Here is a 20,319-nt window from a genome sequence, read left to right as displayed (position 1 = left end):
TTCAGAACATCAGACGCATGGGGTCGGGAATGCTGCTGCTCCCGCTGGCGCTTCTCCCTTCCGTCCTGGTCGCAGGGTTTCCTGCTGCCGTGTTTTCTATCGCCGAGCTCTTTGACCACACAAACTGCCCCACACGCTCACCTGCTTCGCTGATGAGCTAAGACATCTTTCCCACACGCCAGGGCACATCCACATAACTGAAGCATCAAGGGACCGCACCCTTGTCACAAAAATCTAAGGAGGTGGGGAAACAGTTGTAATCCAGGTGCTTTTTTTGATCTATCATTTTATGATCTTAGAAATTTGTCATTACAGCCTCATCTAGGATCAGAAAGAGCTTTGATTTAAAAAAAATAGCATGCGTCAGCGACCGGCATTTCATTTTTCTGATCTTCCACGGACGCCTGTGTCATTGTCCTTTATAGAATGAGGACTGTCTGAGCAGGGGACATCCATCCTGCTCTTCCTGCCTCTCCTCAGGACACACATTGTCTTTGTTGACAATTAAAACAGGAGGCCGAAACAGACCTGAAAATACAGACAAGGCAAAAGTTCCTTCTTTAGGAAGTGCCATGCCACCGTGGACGCCAGGTTGCTATGGCCCCAGACATGTCGCCTGTGCCCACCGCTGTCCAGCCCCTAGTGTTCCTATGAGACGTGGCAAAGTTGAGCAGAAACATTAGAAGCACTCATACACCAGGCAGGCATGGCCCCAGCCCTTTGTGTTTGGTACATAGAACTTCTGCTTTGTAACAGTTTATTTTTGCCCGCCTTTCTCTGCCTTGGAAAAGTGTCCCACTTCTACATCTTCTGCTTTACGTTCTCTTTCTTTCTCTAGGCTTGGGATGAGGCATCAGGACTGTCTGGGAAGAGTGTATAGCCAGGGCACCGTTGACCAGATCCGAGGCTTTGCATTTTTGTACCAAGATTGATTTGACCATAACTTTGAGTTACCATCAAAGACTAAGAGCAAATGCCATGTTTTTTGTTGTTGTTCCCGAACAGGAATTTTCTGAACCAACAATTATTCTTTTTGAAAGAGAAGGCTTCAAAGGGAAAAAGATTGAACTGAATGCAGAAACGGTTAATCTTCGGTGCCTGGGATTCAACACTCAGATCCGCTCTGTTCAGGTTATTGGTGGCATGTAAGTGCGTTACCCACCTGCTTATTTCATCAAGTAGATAATTTTCAAAGTGGGGTTTGATTAGATGGCTTTCTCTTTTATTTTCCCGTAAACTCTGGTAACTGACACATAATCGCCTGGTTTTGTTGGTGAGCATGGACACCGTGAGTGCCGGTCAGTCCGACCGACAGCAGCTGACTGCAACAAGCAGTGACTAGCAGATGTTTCTGAAAAGTGGATAGGTGGATTTGAGAAGCTTATTTTCTCAACTTTGAGCCCTGTGGACTTGATTAGGTATAAAAGTAAATAAGGGCATCAATGTCATCATCATCAGAAGTTGTTGCCCAGCCCTGGTGCTGTAGTGATTGCATGTTGGGCTACTAACTGCCAGGTCAGCAGTTTGAAACTGTCACTACTCCGGAGAAAGAGGAGGCTCTCCACTCCCATAGAGAGTGACAGTCTTGGGACCCCCAGGGCCGTTCTACTCTGTCCTCTTGGGTCGCTGTGAGTCGGAAGCGACTCAGTAAGTCGGAAGCAACTCAGTCTGGTTTGGCCACATAAGGTCCCATCCAGAAGAACCCTGTAGGACAGGGCAGACCTGCCCCCGGGACTTCCGAGGCTGTAAGTTTTACAGCAGCCGGCTTCTCCCACGGAGTGGCCGCTGGGGGTTGAACTGCAGACCTCTCAGTTAGCAGCCAGGAGCTGCCCTGCTCTGCCACCAGGGCCCCAGGCCCCTCTTCAGCGGAGCGCATGTTCCCTGAGAAAGTGTCTTCTTTCACTCACACAGCACAGGGGAACAGCACAGGGGAGTTAGATTCTTTGGGTGTGCATCAGATGTTGGCATAGGCTATAACTTTTTTTTTGGAAATTACGCAATATTCTTAGGGTGTTGGAATTAAGGCACATTTTCCCCAGCAAGTTTTAACTGATAATTTTGTTTTTATGAAAAGACAGCTAGCATGCTAACATTTTTGAGTCTGGAATTAAAGTAGAGGACATTCTCTTTGGTGTCATATGGTGTTTGCGTTGCCGGCCTGCCAGTCTGTGCTTGAGCGTGCCCCCCAGATGTGCAGCACCAGGCACCCCTGGGTGGACAAGACCCGTGGAGCGTCAGCGGTTTCTGGGTGTGGACAAGATGAATCTGGTTCTTAGACAAAAATGTACTGGTGTGTTTGGCTCTGGGCTTGTTCATTTTTAGCTCACACTTCTGTGCAAAGCCCGTCAAGGCCGTCGCTCAGGACTTCACAAACATGAACTCTTTGAATAACTCTCAGACCCATTCCTACAAGTGATGATGGTTGATGAGCAGATCACAGGAAGGCAGGGCCGCCCACTCACACCTGGTCTCTAGTTCATTGATTAATTGGCAGAATCGGAAAACATGCATCTATTTTCCTTCAAGAATGGCTCTTTTGGGGGTATAAATTCTGACAGACCAAGAATTTTCCACTTGCCAAGAAATAGATGCTTTAAGAGTTTTAGAAAATAAAGCAGTGTCCTTTATTCCTAAGGCGTGTTTAAAGCACAAGGCTCACTCTGGAAGTTGGGAGCAATCTAAAAATAAGTATAATCGGGTCCCTTGTCCAAGGGAATTGCCACTGACTTTGGATAACTCTGCTTTGCTTTCAGATGGGTTACTTATGAATATGGCAATTACAGGGGTCGGCAGTTTCTACTCTCCCCGGCAGAAATACCTAATTGGTATGAATTCAGTGGCTGCCGCCAGATAGGCTCGCTAAGACCTTTTGCGCAGGTATTTTTTCTTCTCCATAATTTGAATAAGTCTTCTCTCTGATTTTTTTAAATGCAGTTCAATTTTTAGTTTCAAACTTAAGTTTGAATTCGGTCTGTACCCCACCCCCACCCTCTTCCTGAATTGAAGCCCTTTCTGCTGGCAGACCCCTGGGGCAGGGGTTCCCTGCTCCACGCACTTCTGGGAGGCTCTTATGGAGACCGTCTCTCTAAAGCCCACCCGCTCCGATTCTACCCCAGTAGGGGATGTTTGCTCAGTGATCCTGACAGTTCCTCAGGATCTGTTGTTGGGGTTTGTTGTTGTCTTCTAGAACCGGATTTGCTTCAGACTTCGAAACAAAGCCACGGGGTTATTCATGTCCACCAATGGAAACTTAGAGGACTTGAAGCTGCTCAGGATCCAGGTCATGGAGGATGTTGGTGCTGACGACCAGATATGGATTTATCAGGAAGGATGCATCAAATGTAGGGTGAGCTTTGAGGTTGACAGGAGGGTGTGGGACCCTGGTCCAGCAGGCCGCCCCTCCTTCGCTGTATCGGCCTTTGATCTTCGGCAGGTGGATGCCAGTTCATGGCTCCTGGGGCACTGTCAGGGGTCAATTAGGTTTTTCTTTTCTTTTCCAGGAAAATAGTTCTTCGTGGTGATCAAATCCGTTTTAGGAACTTAAATGGGAGCTACATCGAGCACTGCCTCAGCTATTTAGCCCAGTGCTTGATTAGGACAGAGTGACAGACTAAGGGAGTGCCTGGCGGCTGCTCTCCCCTTTCCGTGTGCTTGTTGCAGACGCGAGCTCGCACTCTTGGCCGAGTTCTGTTGGGGCAGCTCCGTGTGGACAGCCCAGTCCACGCCTGTTGTCACCCTCACACAGTGCCCGGTCCCGCTTCCCCTTCAATTACTGCTGGCAGGAGGCGCCTCTGGAGGTGGAATGTAGTCATCTTCCATGAGTGAAGGTTATGCTTCAGTTGTAGATAACCCCCCCCCCTTTCACTCTTCCATTTTATGGGTTTGACTGTGTGAACCTAAACAACAGCTGGGCGCCCGTGAGTCCTCCTGGGGAAGGGAGCACGGCTTGTTCACTGGGTCTCCTAGGCCTGAGGGAGAGTCATCCTTTCCGTAGACAGGGGTACTGTTTTCACATACAGAGCAGACACAGGGAGCAGAAGAAGAAACAGACAGAAGCTGCCAGATTCTGCTTTGAATGATCTCTAATGGAAAGTGTGGCTTTTGCCATGTACTTCTAACGACCGGTTCATTGAGGCCACCTGACGGCTTAGAATCCAGTAGGTCAGTGGGATGTTTAAAGCACCCCGATTGCCACCACCCTTTATTTCACTAGAGTGAGTGATGTGTTGCTGAGGAAGGAACCCTGGTAGCACGGTGGGTTAAGCACTCACCAGTTTGAACTCATCAGCCACCGTGCGGGAGAGGGAGAGAGAGAGAGAGAAAGGGGGCATTACGCCAAATAAGTTTGGAGACCTAAGTTTGGAGAGACCCTCTGCAGAGAAGGCCCCATAAACTGTGTTCAACCGCCCTCTAGTGATTTGCGCGTTTTCTTCTTCCTCTTTCTAGTTCCACAGCATGGCTTTTAGAAAACTTTAGACTATGCTCAGGAAAGAAAAACAAGATAAGTTGATACTTGCAATGTCAAGTTTCACATCGACAAAATGCCCTTTTAACCACTCAGGCTTCTTCCACACATGACGTGCCACCATGTGAAGAGAGGCGGGGTCTCTGGGAAATTCAGCTCCACACCCCCCTCAGGTGGCAGTCCTTTCTGGGAGGGAGAACTATCCTCTGGGGCAGGTTCAACATTCTAAGGCAGCGGTTTTCAACCTGTGGGTCGCGACCCCTTTGGGGGTCGAACAACCCTTTCACAGGGTTGCCCGATACATAACACTAGCAAATGACAGTAATGAAGTAGCAACGGGAACAGTGTTATGGCTGGGGAGGAGCTACATGAAAGGGCCGCGGCATTAGGAAGGCTGAGAACCACCGTCTAAGGCTTTAATCCTGGTGAGATAGTCTCACAAGAGGGCACTTTCCGTGTCTCAGAATGGACACGAGAAGACGGCGGCATCTTCACCCAAGAGCCAAAGCATTTGCTGTCGGGCTCCAACTGCTCTGTCTGAAAATCGAAATGTCTCATGATCAAATGAAGCCAGGAACAAACGAGAACTCAACAAGCCACCTTCAGCAGGGACAGCCTTGCAGCGAGACGTAATTGTGCTTTCCTTGCTGAGGTGCTTTGTCTTTTCCACCGAGCAGATAGCGGAAGACTGCTGCCTGACGATCGTGGGCAGCCTGGTCACGTCCGGCTCCAAGCTGGGCCTGGGCCTGGCCCGGAGTGCGGACAGCCAGCTCTGGAGCATGAAGGCGGACGGCAGGATCTACAGCAAGGTGCGGCCTCAGCTAGTTTTAGACATCAAAGGTAAGGACCAAGGCGTCTTTATTGCAATGTGCTCTGGGCCGTGACCTCACAGCCTTACATGAACCTGACTTGAAGCATCTGTTCGATTATTAACAGTGTTAGATTCAAAACCAGAGCTGACGGTTCGTCATCTGGGTCAGTGTAGTTGATGGTCCTTGTGCATGTTGTGTGGCCTTTCATCGAAGGGTCTGGAAGGCCAGAGGTTTAGATGGCGCTTGTGTGCAAAGCTGGTTAGTCTGTAGCTGGCTGGTGCTGCCCGGAGAAGCAGCACATGTGTGGAGACCCTGATCCTCAGATGCGGTCGGCACCAGAATAGCCGGTGGGCTTTCCTCAGGTGCCCTGATTCAGACAGGTGGAGTGGAGCTCGACAACTTGCATTTCGCACAGGTTCCCAGGTGATGCTGCTGCTGCCTGGCCTGGGGCCTCACCTGGGGAAGCCACTAGTGATGGTTTCAAAGCAGCATCAAGCAAACAAACAGGAAACCCAGTGAGCTGCTGCTGCTGCAACAGAAAGAGGGGCTGTCTTGCTTCCACACAGATGGACAGCCTCGGAGCCCCTGGGCCTTCGGTTGCCTCCTGGCCCGTTGCCCTGAGTCAGAAGCCACGGCAGCTGGGGGTTTTTGGTGTGTTTGTTTTAGGTCCACTGTTGCCTCTGGCAGGCAGCTGAAGATGGTGTGTTTTACTCAAGTCATCGGGTAATCTTGCTTCAGTTATTCACGGGCTCTGTTGTACTCCCTCTCAGGAAAGCCAGCATGGTGTGTTTGACCGATGGAGTGAGTGGTGAGAGTGTAGACGTACTGGGCCACGGACTTCATCCTAAGTCGTGGCAAAGAGTTGGCTCGGTGTTCATCCTGGCTCTGGGCCGCCGGCATTTTTAACTGAAATGTAAGGCGTGGGGTAAAGAAATAGCCGCAGTCTGTTTCACAGTGGCTTTCCCGGGAGAGTGGTGTAAGCCGGCGGAGCATGTGTCATCGGGCCTGGGGAAGGGAATGACTAGGGAGAAGCGGTGGCTGAGTCACTGCTGGAGGCTCGCCAGGTGAAATGAGCTGCCAGTTGGTTCAACAATTGGGTTAGGCTTCACAAATTACCTGAGAAATTGGAAATTGCTGGGAGGCAAACAGGTTTAAATTAAATGAAGGCAAAGGCAGAGTAGTACTGTATTTGGGGTGGAGACCAACCAACAGTCATTCTATAAAAAGCAAGTAGGACCCTTGGGGAAGAGAAAATAAATGCAACCTCCTGAAAATGGATGTAGCAAGTCCCATCGCTCTTTCACGGTACGTTTGCTGTCGTAGATGTGCCAGTATGTGGACAGGTGTACCACGGCCATTTGACAGGTAATCCATCTGAGGCTCAGGCGGGTGTAAGAATCTGCCCACTAGGCCGCTATTTACTCTTATTTGGATCTACTCGGTTGAACTGGATCTGATTCGGTATAGTTTCAGAAACCTCCAGAGAAGCCCAGAGAAGTGACTGTGCTGGGCAGTGGAATTTACGATAAAGTGATAGACAAATCGGGCTGTTCAGTCCCAAAGGGGAAGGTTGTACAAGCGTATAGGTTCATGGTTCTGACCAATGTCATCACTCCTGTGTCCAAAGTTCCAGCTGTCTGTACGGGTTAGTTCTTCACTCGGCAGGCTCTGTGCACCAGGGAGTGAAACAGATCCTCCTTGGCTTCACAGAAGGGACGGGCTAGAAGCTCCACGAACGATGGATTTTTCTTTTGCTCACCACCTGGACGAGGAGTAGGACCCCTGACTTCCAGTCTTGGCTCTGGCGTGATCTGAAGAGGACTCTAGGAGATTGCTCCTGAGGGCTCTGAGAGACATGATGGCCTATCAATATGTACTGCAGGGTCAATTCCAGCGCACAGTGACCTGTCTCATGGGGGCTTCCAAGGCAGGGTGTTGTTATGAAAGCTTATTGCCATGTGTCTCCTGCAGGGTGGCAGGTGGGTTTGAACCATGAACCTTTTGGTTAGCAGCCAAGAACCTAACCACTGCACCACCGGGGCGCCTTGGTGGCTGGTCTGGTTCCCTTACTCCTGGTGAAGCTGAATTTAAAGATCTCAGTGTGGGAGAGTGGTGCCATCTTGTGGACTTAGGCAGAGCACACAAGTATTGCACGGAAACAATGCAAGAGAAGGTCCCACCCCTTGGCTAGTTGTCATTCGCACCTGCCACTCTGCGCATGGGGTCTGTGCTGCAGCGGCAGCAAGGCTGTCTGCTGGCCTCGCTCCCGTGTGTGATGAGTGAGTTGGTGTGGCAAACAGTCACGTAGTAGTCCTTCCCCAGACCACGTACTTTATGACTTTTAAAATCGGTAGCAGAAATCAGATGTCTGGGATGATTTGAAATCCCAAAAGCAGAAAGATGAAGCAACTTATTTCCCAAGGACTTTCTAGTCTCCATTTAGATTGATGTTGCCACATACACAATAAGTGATGGTAAGATGCTATATAATCATGAAGGGGAAAAAGACATTGTGGCATTAAGATAATACTTTGTGAACTCTCACTGAAGTATTGTCTGGTTTGTGTAGTGGGGGAGGGGAGTAGTTCTGCTGGCAGCTTTTTCCTTGCAAACTCATCCATAAAGGCACAAGGCACCTCGTCCCTGTATTCTCCACCACTACACCTGGCCGCAGGAGCCCTAGTGGCCTCGTGGGTTACGCATTGGGCTGCTAACCACAAGATCAGCAGTGTGAAACTACCGGCTGCTCTGAGAGAGAAAGGTGAGGCTTTCTACTCCCGTAAAAAGTAAGTCTGTGAAATCCACAGGGCCGTCAGACTTTAGTTCTGAGTTGGAATTGACTCTGACAGTGAGTATACCTCGCCACGGGGAGGCCTGCGGATGTAGGTTGAGCTGGTTGCACAGTCGACTGCTAACCACAGCATTGCAGGTTCAAACCACTAGTCATTCCTCGGAGCTTTCTGCTGCCATAAAGATCGATAACCTTGGAAACCCACAGGAGCAGTGCGTTCTACTCTGTAGTGTATGCTCACTGAGTCAGGATCAGCTTGAAGGCAGCGAGTTTGAGGGAGCCCCCATGGTGTAGTGGTAATGCATGTGGACTGCTAACCACAAGATCAGCAGTTCAAAACCATCAGCCTTTCCTTGGGAGAAGGAGTCTTGGAAACTCACAGGTCACTCCCACCCTGCCCCATAGGGTCACTGCGTCATCAGTGACCTGGCAGTGAGACCTTGACCTGGCGGAGGCACTAGGTCTTCAGTAATGATAACCCTTATTACAAGAGGGCTGAGAGAGTGCCCTTTCCCAGCTACTTGGATCTGTGATGTAGGTTTTCATGCTTTCTGATGTTTGAAGAATGCTTTAAAGGGAGGTTTGTTTCTCCTTGGCCTGAGAGCACACACCGCCCCCTGGTGGGCGCCCAGGCTTGTATTGCGCTGGGGCTTTGCAGCGCCATCTTGATGCAGAGATGGATAGTGTCCAGAGGGTAAGTCACCTGAAAGGATGTTGAAAGGCCCAGATAACCCTTTCTTTGATGATACTTCTCCGTCCTCAAAGGAGAGGCCGTGATTGCAGCATAAGATATTTTACATCTCCAGTACACCCTGGGACACTTTTCTTACCAACCCCCTGGTGGACGAGGAATTGACGAGGATCATGATACTCGCTCGCGTTGCAGCTTAACTGCAGTGAATCTGTACGCACCACAGCCTGCGAGCTCCCTGGCCACTGCCAGCATCCTCTGGGCTAACAGCCCTTCTCTGTTTGCTGCAGTCACTTATGCTGCGGTGGAAAGTAGACATGGCAAAGCACGTACCGGCTCAACAGTTTCCACGTGTACACTGCAGTGGCCCTCCTACAGCCGGTCTCCCTCCCTTGTCTGAGTCCTTCCTCCTCCGCCACCAGCATGAGTTCGCGTCCTGAGCTTCCCAGCAGCCGTGGTCAGTCTGGTCCCGCATCGAGAGTTCTTTACAGAAGTCTGCGGAGCTCAGAGCAGACAGCCTTGACTAATTAAGCTAACCTATTGGTTTAAGAAAGGCTTCAGAAGATATTTTTTATTTCAGGTTTAAACTTAGGGCACGAGTTTGTGGAGTTCTTTCTACTTCAGTGGCTCCAGAAAGTGCATCTTTCATGAGGACTTTAAACATCTGTTTTAAATTTCCCTCTTTTGATCAGGATTCTTCTTTAGACGCTTTGATCAAAATGTACAGTAGTCAGGTACCATCCAGTCCACTCTTCATTGCCAGAAAATATTTCTCCTAAACACCAGACACAAAAACTATACACAACCATCCTCTACCAGGTCAGCGTCCTTTTACCTCCCTGCTGTCTCCATGAGCTCAGCCCTGACTGCCATGTACAACCCCTTGGCTCCTTGCCCCATCCCCCTCAATTCCAGACCCCTTTTGAGCATTCATGGACTAGCTTTTACTGAGAGTAGAAAAAGGAGCCCTGTGGGACAGGAGGGAACCCTGTGGCAGAGTGTAAGGTCAGCAGTTCAAAGCCACGAGCCAGCTCTTGGGAGAAAGCTGGCTTTCTATTCCCGTGGAGTTAGTCTCGCAGACTGTCAGGGCTGTTCTCGCCCGTCCTAGAGGGTCGCGAGCAGTCAGAATCCACTCCCGGCAGTGAGAACGGCAGGCTGGCCTGTGTGAAGCTGCCTGTGCTTGTGTGCTACGGGGCATTCGCAGAACCACCGCTAGCAAAAAGGCCCGTCCATCTTGGGCGTGTTTCGGGTGTCCCTCTGCTTTGTTTCTTTGAGGCGTTTTCTACTAAAGCCCCTGGCATATAATTCCTTTCACTCAGACCCTTTCTTTCCTCCAGGGGGCGCTCAGTATGATCAAAATCACATAATCCTCAACACGGTCAGCCAAGAGAAGTTGACGCAAGTATGGGAAGCCATGGTTCTGTAAAGCCGAGACTGCCCGCTCTGGAGGCCCTCCGGACGTCGTGAGAAAGCGAGGCAGTGGAAGAGCCCAGAGGAGAGATGGAACCCCTTCCGCCGAGCCATCCCGGTGCCTTCCTGAGGCACTGCCGTAACCGGGCGAGGGCCTCGTCTCCTCTAAGACTCCGCGTTTCAAACCAGCTACTTGCTCTCCTCCCCTTTCTTGTCTTTCCTTTCCGTCTCGATTACACAGGTTGTCTCAGGAACAGCTTTGGGGTGTCTTTTAAAGAGGTCGTATTAAAACTTCAAAACTGTACAGTTTAAATTATTTTCAAAGAGTAATAGGAGAGTGTATGAACAAATGTACCAGTCTTTGTGGGCCTACAGATAGATCCCTTACGCTTCCAAAGGAATGCCCAACGCCCAAATTTGTAAGGGCTAAGAGCACTGTTTAGCCTTTGGGAAGAAATGCTGTATCGGGTTGGCAGTTGAGCCCTTGACCTTGTCTTTCCTAGGATCATGAATTCTGTTTCAGAGCAAAGTGAGGAAAACCATACATCTTCAGACCTATTTTAAAGAACTGACTTAGGTGTTAACAGAGGAGTTTCTTTCAGAGAATGTTTAAACTTAGTAAATTGTCTGTGGACGTGTACTAGCAGGATTTACGCTAGGTTTATTGGGGCAGCCACAGCGAGCAAATGCTTCTGGAACAGTGTCGCCACATCTAATGTATTGGCCCGTCGTCCCCGCCTACAGCGAGTGCTCAGGCCCCACCACGGAGCCTCCTGCCATGCTCCGGGCTTCTCGCCTCACCTTTCCAGGCCGCCTGTCCGGGACGGTCGGCGCAGGCTTGCGTGCAGCCGCCTTCCCTGTTGTGGAGTTCCACAGCCAGGCTTTTAGGCCCGGCGACATCTGAGGGTCCTGCTGCCATGCTGTGTCACTTGTTTCTGGTAGCAGGAGTCAAAAGAATGACCAGCAATCCCTCCAGAAACAGAACAGACCTGAGGCGATGTTTCAGGGTCAAACCTCAGAAGTCTGGGATCCTTCCAAGGCAAGCCAGCATCTGAAGAAAGCACGTAGAAATGTGTAACTGCTGACAATACACTGGTCCGGAGGGTGCTGTTCACACGGTGGCTTCTAATTTGGAATAAAACTGGTGAACAACCTTGCCTGTGTTCTGTCTCTTCTCTGGGACCCCTCGGACTGCTGGTGCTCTTGCAGAGGAAGGGGTCGCCTTTCCTCTGCTGTCTGCTCCCACATCGGAAGTTCCATTTTCTGCAGTCCGTGCAGGCAATCAAGGTTGTCAGAGCAGGTGAACACCAGTTTGCAAACGAGGTTTGTGCATGAATGGTGGTCCCTTCGTGTCTGTCCAGCCCTCAGACAGGGCTTCGTGTGCATCATTACAACGTGTTACAAGAGCCTGTGTGGGATTCTCTCGAGTGAAAACTACTTTCTGGTTAACTATCGATGCAGCCTGATAGAATCCATTCATTAGGCCCCAGGACACGGCAATGACTGGCAGCTGCCATATTACATATTAGAAACAATGGGCCGGTTTGAGGGGCACTGGGAAAGTGATACTGAACATTCTGCCTCAAGGTCAAGAGTGAGCTCTACTCTTCAGAGGGTTGAAAGGAGGCTAAGTGAGGGCCCCGCTCACCCCTACCTCCCCCTTGAGTGTTCCCTCTCCCACCTGGGAGCCTGCGAGGGAGGGCAGAGAGCGGAGATTGTTCCCGCAGGGAGCCCAGAGCCAGCTGGTCTTTGTATCCACAGGTGTCGTGGGTGGGTGTTTCCCTTGAAATAAAAGCGTGCTGGTCAGACCTACTGTTCCTGCAGGCTGCCTACCGAGGAGGGACAGGAAGTAGAAAGCTCCCTGAAACAGGCTGACTTCAGAGCTAGCACCAGCCTCGAATGTGCAGTCCCAGGTATGAGGACAGGGCAGAAACACACAGGATGGGCCCACAAGGGGTTTGCCGGTGAGATACCAAGCGGAGCCAGCTGAGGTCAGACGGTGAGGAGCGGGCACCGCGGGACAGAAAAGCGCCCAGCCCCTGTGCATAATGTCAGACACTTTAACCCTCTCCATTCTCAAAGGATAAACTGGCTTGCTGGCTAGAGGGAGGAGCCGCTGAACTTCGGAAGCCGTGAGCAGAGCTACGGGTAGTTACTGGAGGAGCACCAGCTCCAGGTAGGAGCCTGCGGTTGTAAACCAGCGTGGAGCTGGCTTTACCGTAAGCCCAGTGCCCGGGCCATCGGCCTCCCGCCCAGGTTCTGTGTCACCACCTTCACCAGTCACGCAGGTGTGGGCGCTGTCAGGGGAAGAAGAGTGTTGAAAGCAAACGAAACAGGACGCACCTGTCAAGCACAGGTTTTATTCTCCGGTTCGGGAAGCTCGGAGCGAGCCTCAGCGCTGGGCGGTCTCCCATGAACGCAGTGCGTGGGCGCCATGTTCACACCATCTCCGTGCTTGCTCGGCCGAGGCCCTCCACACGAGGGGTGCCTGGAGGGGCTGGGGCTACCCCGGGGAGCCCTCCGTGGGGTCAGGTGAGCGGCCTGGCTATTGGAGCCACTCTGATCCCGCAGAACTAGCAAAACGTTGTTTTTTTTACATTCGGGAATTTAGAGTTTGATCGGTGGAGGGGGCGGAGAGGCTGGAAAGCAGCGCCTAGAAGGAACGTAAAGAGGCAGTCCGCGCGGAACCGTGCATGTACTTAAACCACGTTGATGACGGTCTTTCCTCGAGCGTGGCCTCCTTCCACCTTCAGGAAGGCTTCGGGAACTTTCGAGAAAGGAAAGGTTTGCTCAATAACTGGCTGGATCTGGAAAACAGGAGAAGGCGTGCACCGTTAGGTAAGGAAGCATCCATCTTCGACGGCAGGGCCCGTCTCGGGTCTGTTTCCGTGCACCTGTCTCGGGAGCTCACCGCTGCCCCCTGCTGGGCCCCTGCCCGCTCTCCCAAAGAGACAGACCAGGGCTCACCCAAACACCAAACCCGTCCTTCAGGGCTCCCACTGCAGCTGGCACAGTGGGCCACTGCCCTCCTGGCCTCAGCCCTCCTGAGGACTCGGCTTCGCCGGCTTGGTCCCCTTGTCGCTCTGAACACGTCCTGTTTGCCGCCCATAACGGGCCACAGTCGGCCTGGCACTCAGCACCTTGCCTTGTTTCACTGGCGGCGGCGGTACGTGCTCTCTGAACTACTGGGACGCGCGGGTTGTAGTTGAACACACCTCTGATCTACCCCGCTGTGTGGTAAAACCAAAGGGGGTGACTCAGGGTCCTTGCGGTCTGCAGCTCTGTGGCCCCTTGGGCACGACCTTCTGGATACTAGTTTTCTGAAAGGGGCTGGATTAAAACGCACAGTCCCTACGAAACCCAGGATGGATGGAGCTATAGAGAACTAGAATCCGGGCCCCTGGGGGGACGGCAGGGAGGCGGGGGAGGTCACGGGGACCTGCTATCCGGAGTTTAAGAAGGAAGAAATGTTCTGGAGCTGATAGCAATTGTACAACACTGCTCGACAGGACAACTACTGAGTGGGATGAGGTCTGGATGAGACTAGTAACATGGTCTGAGAGAAGAAGCGCAGTCCCACCGCCCCTTTTAGGACAGCTGTACCAGCCTGGCGCTGGCTCCAGTGACTCCCAGGGTCCCAAAGGAAGGCCGGAGCCGGCCGCTCTGCTCTAGAATGACCCAGCGCAGACCGCCTCACAAACTCGGCCAGACCCAGAGCCACAACTGCTGACGCAGGCAACGCACTTACTGAGCACTGGAGTCTGGCTGGTCAAGCCCATTGTGGTGAGTAAGCCGAGGGCTGACAGTGGCGAAAGACATTCAGCACTTCCCCTAAGTGACATGGAGGGCGGGGAGAGGCTTCAGTTAGTAGGCAAATGCCACTGTGGGCTGACTGGCAGCAAGTGGAGATTAGCAGATGGTGAGGCAGTGTCTAAGCGGAGTCCAACCGGTACAGAGTGCTAGTCTGTTCAGGACGAGGGGGTGGTGGTGGCAAGGCTGCAGTGAGTGGCATCTGTGTGATGACACTGCCATAGTCACCTGCACGGGGCCACCCCTCCCCCTGCGCAGAGCCCCCGAAGGAAGTGACTGACGCAGGAGACGCCCACAGCAGCAGCCCTCTGTTCAGCCTCAGACCCAAATGGAAGCCGACTGTCCCCTGATGGTGCCCTAACCTCCTGAGGGGCTGTACACAGCCAGGCCCAGGAGAGGGCCACCTGCTGCCTCTGATGGAGGGGGGGTGGGGTGGGGTGCTTTCCAAGGGAATCAATGTGCCCACTTTGAAAAGCATCCAGGACTTGTCCTGGGGCCTCCCTAAAAAAAAAAAATCGCTTCTTGGCCTTTTGGCTAAGATCAAGTGTAGTATCTGTTCTTATCAGTTTAATATCTGATACGTCCAACAATATATTAAATGGATTTTTGGAGCAGGGAGTTGGAATAGGAGCTTGCTCCGTCCACTCCACGCATCAACCTGGTATTGCAGTACTTCCAGGAACGGTGCACCCCCTCGGGGGACTTAAGAAAGAAAAAGATTAAAAAAAAAAACCAACCAAAAAACGACATCACTTCTAATCAGAGGAGAGGACACTGAAAACCCTTCAGGCCCACCTGCAGCGTCAGGCCCATCGAGCTGCTTCGTGAGACCCACGCCACATGGCAGCTCCTCTTGCTGCACCCGCCATGGGAAGGGGAACATCCACTTCCCGCTGAGGCGCAGGGTGTTCTGGAACGTAGCCGACTGTCTCCTCGGTGCTGGCCATCCCACCCCGAGGACTTCATTGCCTTTCCCCGAAAGCCGTCTGTGCCAGGCACCCTAGCAAAGGCTACACAGTGATGATTTTAAGCTGTTGGGCACATTTGGTCCAGGCCAAGTGTTTTAAGGAGTGCCTTTAAGTAACAGAAAGCATTCCAAGCTCACCCTCTCACTGCCATCAAGTCGATGCGACGCACAACCACCCCTGTGGGGTCCGAGACCGTTTATGGGAGTGGAAAGCCCCGTCCTCCTCCCAGCCATGCAGTTCGCAGCCCCTGCGTCACCCCCACACCAGCAAGACTCCTGCTGAGTTCACCGGACCTTCAGGTGGACTGGCCCTGGGGCAGTCCCCGCCAGCCCCAAGCGGAGATCTGCAAATGCTGTTCAGTACCTTCAACCCAGGTTGCAGCTGTGGGTCTGAAGTCACTTCTCATCATCTAAAACAGCTGGGTCTTGAAGTGAGAAGAAGAGTGGTTAAAAGTTTTTAACCTGAGCCCCGGTTCACACCGCTGGCCAAGGAGGAGCACCAGTGACAGGGCCCGGGCTGTACTTGGGCCTTGCATTATCGATTCACAGCGTGCTGGTGGCTGCTTACTGCAAGGTCGGCAGTTTGAAACCGGCAGCTGCTCCTCGGGAGAAAGACCAGCCTTCCTACTTCCTTAAGAGTTCATCTCAGAAATCCACAGGGGCAGGTCTACCTTGTCCTATAGGGCCGCTATGAGTCAGCGTGAATTTGGTTTGGTTTCCTATCTAGTCACACTATATTTATTATCTGTTCAGAAACTTAAAGGTATTTTGAACGAGTTGACTGTTGGTTCAAGGCTTCAGTGTCAACAAGTCCTTCAACATCAGTTCCTCCAACAGAAGCCTACCGTAGATACTCTTGTATAAGCTAAGTTTTCCAGCACATTTTTAATGGCTTCTGTGGTAAAATTAGGTGGCTCGGCTGATATTCGGCCGGCTTATACTCGAGAATATATGGTATTAATCCAATTTACTAAGCACTTAGGCCAAGTTTGGAAGGATGTAAATATCCTCTTCCAGTTGAACAGATCCGTCCGTACCTACACGAAACATGAGGCAGAGCTGCTGTGCTCTGCTCTGCTCTCTGACCTCTCCCCAAAGGCCGAGTGGCCTTCTTGGCTGGGAAGCAGAGGTCTGACAGGACTGCCGCGCTGACTGGCTCCTGGTATCCAGCTTCACAGATCAGTTTCCACGGTCAGAAATGACTCCAGGGCCCAGAGAAACCTGGTCAAGAGACGGGACAATGCCTCACCCTCCTTCAAGAGAGGACACTTCTGTCATCTGTACTTCTAGCGTGGCCTCTCTGAACCATCCTACCACTGATCGGCCACACCTGACGGCCACCTTTTTTCTCTGTTGGGTCAACAGCAACTTGCAGGGAGAGAGAGTCATGATGTTGTGAATACAGATGAGCAATGGCCAGCACATGGCCAGCCAGAATGGAGGAGGGCACGCACCACATCCCCGTGTGCGGCCGAGGCCAGGAGAAGCGCTGCTGGGGAGACCAACGGGACGAATGACACGCCTTCCTCCCAGAAATAAAATGAACTCTCCGGGCCCTTCGCCAGAGGCACAGATTGAGCCGGTCATGGTAAGGCTCAGCCCTTCACCACCCACTACACATCGACTTTCAGGAAGTCTGAGACAACGCACGCAAGCCCAGGGCCCCCAGTGGAAGAACACTGACCGGCTCCCTTTTTTGAGGTGGTCATGTGACTGCACTGGGAAGAAATAAGTGCTAAAAAATAAGCAGATCCTCAGAAACGGAATTGGAAAGGTGAGATGACAAGCAGGGGTGGGGATGGGGGGGTGAGTTGCCAAGAGCAGAAGGCCCCACTCCAGGTCCGGCGTGGATCATGCAATGAATGGTAGCCTCCGCTCAAATGCAGCTCCTTTCCCTGCCCTTGGGCCTCCACGGCAGTGTCAGGAGAAGGCCGCTAAGCGAGGCTCCCTCCTAAAGCAGCCTCCAGCTCTCGGACTGCGGCTGAAGGGTGGGGACGGATGGCACGGGCTGGGAGTCAGGAGGTCGGAGGCCACTCCCACTGGGCGAACTCGAGCATGCCCCTCTATCTCTGGGCCAATTTTCTCATCCAGAAAATGTGAAGCGGGTGGGATGGCTTCAAACAACCCTCTTAGCTAGGTGAGGTTCCGCACTAATTCCATAGACCAGCGGTTCTCAACCTGTGGGTCGCGACCCCTTTCACACGGGTCACCTGATTCATACAATAGCAAAATGACAGTGATGAAGTAGCAACGAAAATAATGTGATGGTTGGGGGTCACCACCACATGAGGCAGTGTATGAAAGGGAAGGTTGAGAACCGCTGCCTTAGATCCTCTTAAGGAAACCATAAATGTCAGTGAGAGGATGAATTCACCTTCTGGGCTGTCCCTCCAGAGGGGGCCTGCTAGGTCAGCTACGAGGCTGTAAGCAGATAAATGAACACTTGGTAGCTGCGGAGCCGTTCAACTCCGAAGGACCTTGAAAAGCCTTCTGACATCCAACCAGGGAAACGAGGCGATACGCAACGATCCAGTCGGCTGCAGGCAGGCACGCGTAGCCACGGGGACGCCAGTCAAATCCTTCGCAGTCCTTACACCCCGGCCACTGGCCCTCTCAGACATAACACATACTCAACTCTATTGAAGTAGCCTGGGAATGGGCACCTGCCTGGCCCCAGGGCTCTTGGGATTGCGATTCCACAGTGCTTGCTTGTTCTCCTGGGTCATCGGAAAGTCTGCTTCCCTCGCCTTCTGACTAATGGAGACACCCTTTGTGGTGGAGCCTATCTTTGTTTCCAGACTGTTACCAAAATACTAGCACGGCCTTTCACCAAAGCAGGACCACCATCTAACTAAGGGCCTCTAGGAAGCCAGCGAACCAATCTGGGCCGCCGCTTCCCTGTAAACCACCGGGAGTGGACCAGAGTAAGCTCCGTCACACGCAGCGCCATATGTGTCTGTGACTCCCATGGGCTAGTGGCTAAGTGGAGCGCTGCCCTTTGGCCCGGGAGCCAGCGTGCAGAGGGCCAGCCTCCCTCTGGAGGGCTGGGGCAGGCTCCGGGCATCAGCAGCTGCTCCAGCAAAGACAAGTGGTTGCACGTACCTTCCCGGAATCCACCAGCTCTGCGATCTGGTCTAGACACGGGCCACTGGCCATGAAAAAGGCCCACCGATAGTGCACTCCTTGCCAGAAATGCTGAAAGATGGAGGGAGAATTAACTGCAGGAGACGTAAAAGCAGGGTCTGGAGGAATCAAACAGAAAATTCCACATTTCCTGCCAATGCAATTACATTGGGCTATCTCCCCAGCACCTTAGCGCGTGACCGGCAGACAGGGAATGAGTCCCTTGCATGGCCAACCAGTGTGCAGCGGAAGCAGCCCCGCTCACCCCCCGCTGTGCCCTCAGTGGGCTGCGGACCGGACCATTGGGCCACGGGGGCTCACTGCTGAGTTGTGGAGCCGCAGTGCCAGGCTCTCCTCGTAGGCCATCTTAGTCTGGAAGCGTTACTGGCATGGGTTCTGCACCCCAGCAACATGCCACCCACCGGCCGCGAGGGGTGGCTCTGCACGGGGTGTACTCTCGCACTGCCCAGGTGAGAGTCCACACGCCGCACCCATGCTCACGTTGATGGTCATTCTTCACGCTAGAGCTAAGACAGGGGGGTCATCACTGAAGCAAGTGTGCTAAGGTCCCCATGGCCTCCCTAACCAAACCTCAGGGACTTGCTCAAGCACCAAGCTGTCAGAAGGCAGCCTGCCCCGGCCGCCCGGGGTTACCACTCGCTTTGTGCAGGGCCTCGTCCGTGACTGATGAAGCGGGCAGGCACGATGGACTCGCCTGTTCCTCCAAACTCTCTGCTTCGTCTTCCTGATGACAAGCCACATGGAGTTACACTGATGCAGCCAGAGCCCTGGAATTGGAGAAGCCACGTGGAGACCCCTGCCAGCACTGAGATGCTTCCACCACCACTGGATCCATAAGATTTTCCACCCACTGGCCTGTGATCTTCCTGCATTCAGCATCATTGCATGGCTGTGTGAGACTAAAGAATTATGAACTAGTATTGACATACGGGGTAATATTGGACTTATAGACTTGATCTGGGTGGGGATGTTTTCTTCATGTACAATTGCTCTTTGATGTAAAGTTCTCTCTTACATGAGTGTCTCTGGATTTGTTTCTCTAGTCGACCTGGAGTAACACAATGCCTTTCTCCAGGGACTGGTCTCTCCTGATAACATATCCAGAATAAGTGAGACACAGTTCATCCTCCTTGCCTCTAAGGAACATTCTGGCTGTACTTCTTCCAAGACAGGTCTGTTCATTCATTCGGCAGTCCATGTTACTTTCAGTATTCTGTGCCAACACCAGAGTTCAAGTGTATGGATTTTTCCTTGGGCTTCTTTGTTCATTGCCCGACTTTCACACGCATGTGAGGCAAATGAAAATGCCATGGCTTGGGTCAGGTGCGCCTGAGTCCTCTAAGTAGGAGCCGTGCTTTTCAACACTAAAGAAGTCTTATACAGTGAGTTCACCTAATGCCATGTGTTGTTTGATCTCTTGACTGCAGCCTCCATGAGCACTGACTGGATCCAAGAAAGATAGAAACCTTGACAACTTTCATCTTCTCTCCATTTATCATGATGTGAGGATCTGGGTTTTCTTTATAAGCCATGCTGAAGGCTGCAATCCTTGATCTTCCTCAGCAAGTGCTTCCAGTCCTTCCTCCTCACTTTGAGCAAGCAAGGCTGTGTCACCTGAATATTGCAGGTTGTTAATAGGCTTCCTTCTTCATGGAATCCGACTTCTCTGATGACTGCTCAGCAGAGTGAATAAACACAGTGAGCGCACGCAGCCCTGGTGGACACCTTTCCTGATTTTAAACCATGTAAACCGTGCCATATTCCCTTGTCTGTTCGCGCCATTGTCTGTGGCTTAGCCCAGGGACTGGTCCCCACGAGCGCAACCAGCTGCTGTGGTGTTCCCACTGTTCTCAAGGCCGTCTAGAGTTTGTTACGAACTAACCATACATACATTGTTTATACGTGGTGTTCCAAGACGGACAGACTGAATTTCACATCTAGGGACCATACATTAATTTCCAGAATAAACTAGAACAGAAACATGAGAGCTGGCTCACAGATGTGTCCCGATAGGCTGGATCAACACACTGGCTCATACATGTTTACCACTGAAGAACCTTATATTGCTTTACTCTTGAATCAAAAATATTTTGCCTCATTAGAAACACAGGCTGTATCTTCTGGTATTATTTTATTCTAGAGCTTATTCCATTCAACCCAAATTCTGATTGTAACCCAGCAATCCAGAATCACTAACAGCTGGAGACATGACAGCATAGAGACCTGTCA

The 20,319-nt window shown here is 52.0% G+C and overlaps 2 protein-coding genes and 1 pseudogene across 3 annotated transcripts in view; 2 read left to right on the top strand and 1 right to left on the bottom strand.

Annotated features, from left to right (window-relative positions):
- Positions 1 to 11,297, top strand: part of CRYBG1 (crystallin beta-gamma domain containing 1) — a 281,201-nt gene extending 269,904 nt beyond the window's left edge. Inside the window, exons 18-22 of the mRNA XM_075554713.1 lie at positions 1,006 to 1,145; positions 2,754 to 2,877; positions 3,188 to 3,346; positions 5,143 to 5,305; positions 10,097 to 11,297. Coding sequence (XP_075410828.1) covers positions 1,006 to 1,145; positions 2,754 to 2,877; positions 3,188 to 3,346; positions 5,143 to 5,305; positions 10,097 to 10,185 — 675 coding nt within the window. The 3' untranslated portion in view covers positions 10,186 to 11,297. The remainder of the gene's footprint in view (positions 1 to 1,005; positions 1,146 to 2,753; positions 2,878 to 3,187; positions 3,347 to 5,142; positions 5,306 to 10,096) is intronic.
- A 1,218-nt stretch (positions 11,298 to 12,515) lies between these two features.
- Positions 12,516 to 20,319, bottom strand: part of RTN4IP1 (reticulon 4 interacting protein 1) — a 44,474-nt gene continuing 36,670 nt past the window's right edge. The window contains exons 8-10 of one of the 2 annotated variants that reach the window (XM_075554711.1): positions 18,724 to 18,857; positions 18,049 to 18,141; positions 12,516 to 12,976 (exon numbers count right to left, since the gene is read on the bottom strand). In XM_075554711.1, the coding sequence (XP_075410826.1) occupies positions 18,081 to 18,141; positions 18,724 to 18,857 (195 nt within the window). In that variant the 3' untranslated portion in view covers positions 12,516 to 12,976; positions 18,049 to 18,080. The remainder of the gene's footprint in view (positions 12,977 to 18,048; positions 18,142 to 18,723; positions 18,858 to 20,319) is intronic. The other variant, XM_075554710.1, reaches the window with a different exon arrangement.
- Positions 14,494 to 14,674, top strand: LOC142453878 (U2 spliceosomal RNA; annotated as a pseudogene).

This window comes from Tenrec ecaudatus, chromosome 7 (genome assembly GCF_050624435.1).
Source record: "Tenrec ecaudatus isolate mTenEca1 chromosome 7, mTenEca1.hap1, whole genome shotgun sequence".
NCBI lineage: Eukaryota > Metazoa > Chordata > Mammalia > Afrosoricida > Tenrecidae > Tenrec > Tenrec ecaudatus.
Note: the sequence above shows the minus strand (reverse complement) of the source record. Positions and strands in the feature narration are given on the sequence as shown.